At 37.3% G+C, this 7,559-nt stretch overlaps 1 protein-coding gene across 1 annotated transcript; it reads right to left on the bottom strand.

The window, feature by feature from the left end:
* Window positions 1-1,140: 1,140 nt before the first annotated feature.
* LOC121940664 (enoyl-CoA hydratase, mitochondrial-like) lies at window positions 1,141-4,886 on the bottom strand (the record flags this gene model as incomplete). The annotated part of the gene is made up of 7 exons (XM_042483380.1): window positions 1,141-1,643; window positions 1,734-1,801; window positions 1,907-2,026; window positions 3,501-3,605; window positions 3,721-3,820; window positions 4,389-4,516; window positions 4,623-4,886. Coding segments are annotated over 7 exons (851 nt in total), but the record flags the coding sequence as incomplete, so codon positions are not given.
* Window positions 4,887-7,559: the final 2,673 nt, after the last annotated feature.

The following is a 7,559-nucleotide window of genomic DNA, read 5'->3' as shown; positions in this document are numbered from 1 at the left end:
AAAAAGCAAGGCTATAGTATGGCACAAATTTCAAAATATGACACATCCCTAAAACAGCTGAAAAAAATTTTCTGCAACTGTATACTGGACTTCCTCACATGAAGACCCCAGAGAGTTAGGATTGGCAGTCTCACCTCCTCTACATTAGTGCTGAACACCGGAGCCCCCCAGGGCTGTGTGCTCAGCCCCCTTCTGTTCACACTGTACTCCCATGACTGCACTCCCAGACATCAGGAGATCTCTACTGTGAAGTATGCAGACGACAGCATCATCAATGGTCGTATTACAAACAACGATGAGAGTTCATACCGGGAGGAAATCACCAATAACATTGCTTCTGTTATAATCTGTTTGCATAAATTCATCATGTGAATTTAAAGAATCAGGCCTGCAAATATGTGTACACATAGATACACTGAGTCATCCCACCAGTCACTGTTGTTGCTGTCAACTAATTTTATGACCACACTGAACAAAGTTGAGTTATTGCAAATACACATCAATACTAGACATGTTATAGATGATGATCTCTGTCCTATCTTAATGTTAATATACTTTAATAGCCTTTTGTTTCAGAGTTTCGGCGGTGCCATCCTCCTCTTGTGGTGCAACCAGAGGAAAAACTACACTGGTCATGTGACAATTTACCCTAAACATGTGATTTTGACCATGTGTCATTGAGACCCTTTATGATTTCCGTATTTGCTGTAAATGCATTGATAAATCACTCAGTAACATGTTTTCAGCCTCATAACTGAAAACATTTTTTCCGGGATTAAATGGGTTAAACAGATCGGAATCAAACTCTATTCAAACGTGAAGCGAAGGACAGAGCGTGGGGAGAAAATGACGAAATGGTAAACACAACATCATACGTTGGTGTATATTAGAGATACGTTATGTCAACAGCTTAAGAAAATATATTTGTTGTTAAGTTAAATAACTTGGACCGTTATCCACAGAAGATTACCGTAACAATTATATTACACACAACAAAATTCTATGACTTTTCTAAAACTTTCAAGGACTTCAGTAAGGCAATGACTTCCCCAGGCCTGGAAAACCAGATTGTGGAATTCCATGACTTTTTAAGGTATTCCATGACCTTGGGAAATCTGTAATTAATGCATCAGACACGTGTTTTTCATTTCTGTTCATGTCTCTGTCACAGTACTGAAAACCGCACAGAAGTTTATTTGTAAAATGTACAGAGAAATAAGCTGTCTAGAAAAATGCAGACAAACATTTGACAGTACAATGGAAAGGCAAAGTCAGTAAAAGCCATCAAGACCAATTCTTCCTACTACAGAGTTATCAAATAGTGCTCACAGACAAACCCCACTGCACTCATGCACTCAGATTGTGTTTGATTTTGATACTAAACACCAGCAGGTAAAGTTTCACTGTGATAAAACAGCAATGTGCGATCACTCAGTGCCAAATCCTAATTTACACATCTTGTATATTTCACAACAATCAGGATTTTTTGCATCTTTCAACTTACTGCAGAAAAGGAAATGACCCACTGATATCAGGGACTTTGTGTTCTTGGCTGAGCTCTTGGTTTTGCTCTTTTTCTAACTGTCCTGGAAACTGGCCTTTCTCTTCTCCACAAAGGCTGTCATGCCTTCTTTACGATCATTCTGCAAAGAACACAGACACACTAATGACTGGACTGTTAAATCAGGGTCACACAACCCCGTCACTTGCTCTCAGCTGGGCTTTCTACTCACTGTAGCAAAGGTAGAGTGGAATAAGCGCTTTTCCAAACGATTACCCTCAGCCAAAGTCAGTTCAAAAGCTGTAATCACAAGGAGGAACAAGTCAGAAACTTATTTCATTTCTTTAGTTTAATGATATTCCAAGTTTTTTTTTTTTAAGAATTAGTAGAACAAACTTTACACACCTGCATTAACAGCCTCTTTAGCCATAGCAGAGACCAGTTTGGAGTTGGCAGCAATTTTCTCTCCACATTTTACAGCTTCAGACACCAACTGATCCACCGGATAAATTTTACTAACCAAACCTGGGAAATGAAGAAAACTACTGAACCAAGTATGATAAATATATGAAGACTGATCCGTTTATTAGGTACACTGGTACACTAATTTCAGAGCTGCATACCTCATCTTCAGTCAAGTGCATGTCTGCAATCTAAAAAAAGTTTAGTGTCTCTGTTACCCAAACCTCTTACTTGAGTAAAAGTACATGTACAACAATTTAAAAAACTCCATTACAAGTGAAAAGACCTTTATTCACAATCCTAAAAGTACAGTAGTATTATCAGCAAAACTTACTAAATATATTAAAATTACTTTTTGTGAAAAATGTCTCCAGTGACTGACATTAATATATATTACATATATACATAAATGGATTGTTATTGATGTTGATGTGTTCAGGAACTGTTGTAGGTGGTTAAACTACTTTATACAGAGAGTCAGGTTGTTTAGTCCAGTGACTCCCAACATTGTGGTCGGCCCCCTCCAGTGAATCACAAGAGAAATATAATGAGTAATGAGATGGTTGTTGGATCAGGAAAGGAGAAACAACAAAGTTCTGCTTGCCAATTTTTTTTTCAACTTTTCTTAAATCTTAGCTGTTTTGTGAAGTATTGAATCATTTTACTTATTTGGACCGTGAATATATCATTTAAATTAAACCATCTGAGAAGTTTACAGGGGAAATGTCTTTTTGGTGGAACTGGTAACCCATAGATAACTAAAATCTGACAAGGGGCCCCAAGGAGACAGAAGGTAAATTTCATCTGTAACAATGCATTGTATCTTATAGGATTGTCATATACTGCTAGTGTAGTTTAAGTATAAAGCCACATTAAATGGAAATACTCAATTGAAGTAAAAGTGCCTCAAAATTATACTTCAGTGCAGTACTTGTGAAAACGTACTGTTTAGAGCTGATCTCTTCAGGTCAGTTGGTTGATATGTCTGTATTCTGATATGATGTTGATATGTCCAACCAAATTCTCAGATAATCGCTAGTGTTACTTTCATAAGGCTGTTTTTCCAACAAAGCGTTTTTATCCCCAAATAAAAAATGCCAGGTGCTCTGTTTGTGTGACAGGCAGTATTCATTTCTCTGCCATTGTTGTCGCTATTCAGCACTTGTACATGAAATGTTAACATGTGACCAGTGGTCTTTGTGGTATTTGTCCCGCCCCACCTTCACTGTGATTAGACAGCTGGGTATTAACTTATGTGCAGTACTCAGTGCAGGATAGATACTCAGCGCCTCGTCACACTGTTGCCATTTGTAGCATGGTGTTCCATTACAAAGAAAAAAAAGATCAACAAAAAAAACAGCTTACAAAAAAAAAAACCACTTTGATGGACAAGCACAGCTGCCGTTCAGCGTAATGTAGCCAATTAAACATGTTGCAGATTATTTTGTTTTCACGACTTACTGATTCAAGAGTAAGTAGAGTTATTATTTTGTGTGGTTGAGTAAACCCCCGTACTTTCCAACAACACTGCTGTTACCTGATTGCTTGGCGTCTTGCGCATTTATTCTGTCTCCTGTAAGAACCATTTCCATCGCCAGGGATTTGCCAACCGCACGGGTCAGCCGCTGGGTGCCACCCGCCCCTGCAGGTACACAGACATCATGAGTAGCTGCTCAAATAGCAGGAATCTGGTAACCTTAGTAAAGAGAAGTCAAGTCTGACGAGTGGGAAAGTTGATACTAATGATGAGTCTTTACCAGGAATGGTCCCCAACAGGATCTCAGGTTGGCCAAACTGCGCCTTTTCTCCGGCGTAGATGATGTCACACATCATGGCCAGCTCACAGCCTCCACCCAGCTGAAACGACAGAACGGACAGTGTGAAACAAAGAAACTATTGTACATTGACTAGTCTCACTCTTCATTCTTTCACAACCCATGTATATTTTTTGTGCATCTTGAACTGATCCAATACTGGATATACAGTTTTAAAAGCTACACGACATGGCCAAAAGTGTGCGGACATTCATCTTTGTTGGTCTGAAGCCAGATTTCTGAGTGATGAAGGTGATCCTATGTAGCCAAAAGTTAAAGGGAAATGGTTCAAACATATCTGGGCATAATGCAGATAAATAGTTCTTTAAATGTAGGTGTAACTGGAGACCCAGACTTGAAATGAGACTCTTAGCTGACTTAGTTCATAGGCAGAGTTTACCTTCAAATAAAAAAAGCCTGATTTTAATTATTCTGATTTATTTTTGGAACATCTGGTGTTTTTTTTCTTCTTGCTCCTTTCTATATTTATTTTCTTGCTTTGAAAGGTTTAATGCAGTGTCTGCATGTTGTTTTTTTATCTGTTAAATAATCTGCTACCTCTACTCATTTAAAAAGTAAACGATGTAACTAAAATGTTAAAAGACCCTCACAGCAAATCCATTGACAGCTGCAATCACAGGCTTCTTCACTGTGGACACTCTGTTCCAGTGAGCCAGGAAGTTTCCACCATAACACTCCTGGAAAGTTCGATTCTGCATTTCTTTAATGTCCGCTCCCGCTGAAAAACACAAAAGCTGAGTCACATAATTGTGAACATTTTATTGTTTGATTTCAGCCCTTCACAGGTGAGAAAATGCAAAAACAAGTGCAAGAAACACGCTCACCAGCAAAGGCTCTGTCACTCCCAGTGATGACGATAGCGCCGACGTCGCTGTCAACTTCAAAGTTATCCAGGGCCTGTCCCACCTCCCTCATCAGCCCGTCACACAAAGCGTTCAGAGCCTTGGGTCGGTTTAACTGGATGAAGCCCACATTGTTCTTTTCACCTCGCTTTTCAACCAAAATGTACTCATACTGACCACCTGCATGAATAAAGCACCAATACTGACGGTCAGATGAGACTTCAATGCATTCACAATCACTGGTTTCTGCAGAGTGAAGAGTAAAATTATGAACTTTTTTAGACCTTATTAAAAACACACAGACTGCATTTTAATGACAGTTTCACTGTCGTACCGGTATGGTGGAAAACCAGAAGGGACACTATGGCCTAGAATTGCTTATTGTTGTATCCTTTTTACTTCAGTTATTCCCAGTAGAGCTGCAATGATAAGCTGATCAGCTGATATAATCATTGCAGCCTTAATTCCCAGCAGTATATAACAATTATGCCTAATGATACAAGCAATTACATTAACCAACCTGGACCCAGATAAAGTGCAGTAAATCGAAGGATAGATTATTTTTTAAAAGGTTATTGTTTGGTTAAGTTTATTCAGGTCCCAAACCAACACTTGACCATTATGAGACTATAAGATGATGAGACTATTGTAGCTAGCAGTATTGCAAGTGTCACTATGGATTTATAGCTGTATAACATCTTGTGACAGCCCGCAGTCGGAATAATATAAAACATATTATAATTGACATTACTACCTATAATAGAGATAAAGATAAAACATGTCATACTTTTGTACATTGAAGCCTTTTAAATACATTTTAAGGCATTTTGTGAGGAAAACAAATTCAATACTTTTCTATATATACGCTGAGATTTGCTTGTCAGTGTTGTGTCGACTTGTTAACTGGGAGTGGCGTAGACTTTTAACCAGGTGACGGGTCACCAAAGTGGTCCGAGTGCTTGTTAATTATTCAGGAAATGGTGAAGGATCAACTCTGACGGCCTTGGCCTTACAGAGACCTTGGAGGCCCCTGATATGTCTTAAGGAGTCGTGGTTGGTTCTTGCACAAAGGAGTTAAGTATGTTAGACCATAAAGAGGAAATCCACCCCAAAAATATAACCTACTCATTCAACTAGTCACCACTATAACCCTACCTGTACCTCACTGCATGAACATCATGTATAAGTAAATATCCTATACGACCTACAGCTTCCTCTGCTACGTTTGCACTTATTATATTCTCCTACTTTTCTAACTCTTGTTGTCCAGTTTATTGCACAATATGATTGTACATTGTTTTGTTTGCACCTCATGTGTGGTCTGAATTTTTGCCTTTAAGGCTGGATGATAAGGAGAAAATATCACAATGTAATACCTCAAAAACCTTGATATTGATATTACAACAATATTGTTGGGTTGACTATAAGTGCTTTGGCAAAATATTTACACAATGATTTTTTGATAAATAATCATCAATAATGTTTACATGAGTTCAGAAAATTGCATTACTTTACTGTAAAGCAATCTTTAGAACCAGGAAAAGACAACTCTTGCAATAATACAAAAATCTAAGAGTAGTCTCGAATCACGATATCGATATAATATCAGCATATTGCCAAACAACTTGCTTTTTATACTTTTATGACGTATGTAAAGTTGTCCTTTGTATTGTGCTTTATGTTTGTACCTTATTTTGTTTGCACTTTAAGAGTAGTCTGAATGTTGTGCCAGTCGTTCTTTCTGTTTTAGGACAAGGGCAAACATTATTTTAAACCTCTATGTACTGTTCTGCAATATATCCAGATGGATGACAATAAAGTCTCTCTTATCCAGCAACTTTAGTATTTGTTACTTAACTGAAATCATCACTGCAGTTTGCTAGTGGCATTTTCAATTATATATTAACTTTTGACATCAACTTGTCTTTGTTGTACTTCTGTGTTTTAATGTGTGCATTTCTTATCTAATTTTTGGTGATGCAATTTCGGATTTTTCGTTAATACTATACAACTAGGGCCTGTATTATATCCGGATAAACCCGGTGAGATGCATCATATTGTTTTCGAAGGGTCCCAAAACAACTATTACAAAACATACAAGACATGACATGACATGTTTAAATATTGACATATATTGACAATGAAAACACAAATAACCCAAAGAACAACAAACTAACTACAAAAAAAGAAAAGAAAGGTAAAGAGAAAGAAAAGTAGACTACACAGTCATAACAGCAATGTGGAGATTGTCTTGACTGAACAAGGCCCATTGAGAACATTTCTGTTGCTCTTGTACTACTTTTGTATATATTTTTATTCGTATGTAAAAACAACTAAACTAAACATAACTAAACTAAGATCCATCTCTATTCAGAGACAGGAATATTATGAAGGAGATAGAATAATATTTTTATACTATAATTTAGTTCTAAGTTGTCTGCCTTTCTCATCTTAGGACTGAATAAATAAGTGTTTTCATTTTATTTTGTTTTTTATCTAAAAAAATAAATGATTAAAAAACTAAAACAATTTACTGTTTTGGGGATAGTTTTCATTTTATTTTTGGGGGATAATTTGTATGCTATCTATAAATAAATCATACAATAAACACGTTCAGATTGACAATAATACCTGTTGTAGAAATAGCCAGTGTGAATTCCATTTTAGGGTGGAATATCCCCTCACGGTAAAGTCCTCATGCCAACAACGTGTTTAAAAAGTGATTTTCCATTACAATCGGTCAAAGGTTTAAAAGGGTCAAATAACACTGAACACAGATAAATGAAAAACACAGTCAGCTGGCAGTCTGCTGCACATGTGTCGCACATACAGTAACGCAGGTTTTTGACATTGTGGCAGCAGGGCCACTCTGAACCTGCAGCTTCAACAAACTGACCCTGGACCTGTTTTACACATACA

This window comes from Plectropomus leopardus, unplaced genomic scaffold, assembly GCF_008729295.1.
Source record: "Plectropomus leopardus isolate mb unplaced genomic scaffold, YSFRI_Pleo_2.0 unplaced_scaffold9210, whole genome shotgun sequence".
NCBI lineage: Eukaryota > Metazoa > Chordata > Actinopteri > Perciformes > Serranidae > Plectropomus > Plectropomus leopardus.
Note: the sequence above shows the minus strand (reverse complement) of the source record. Positions and strands in the feature narration are given on the sequence as shown.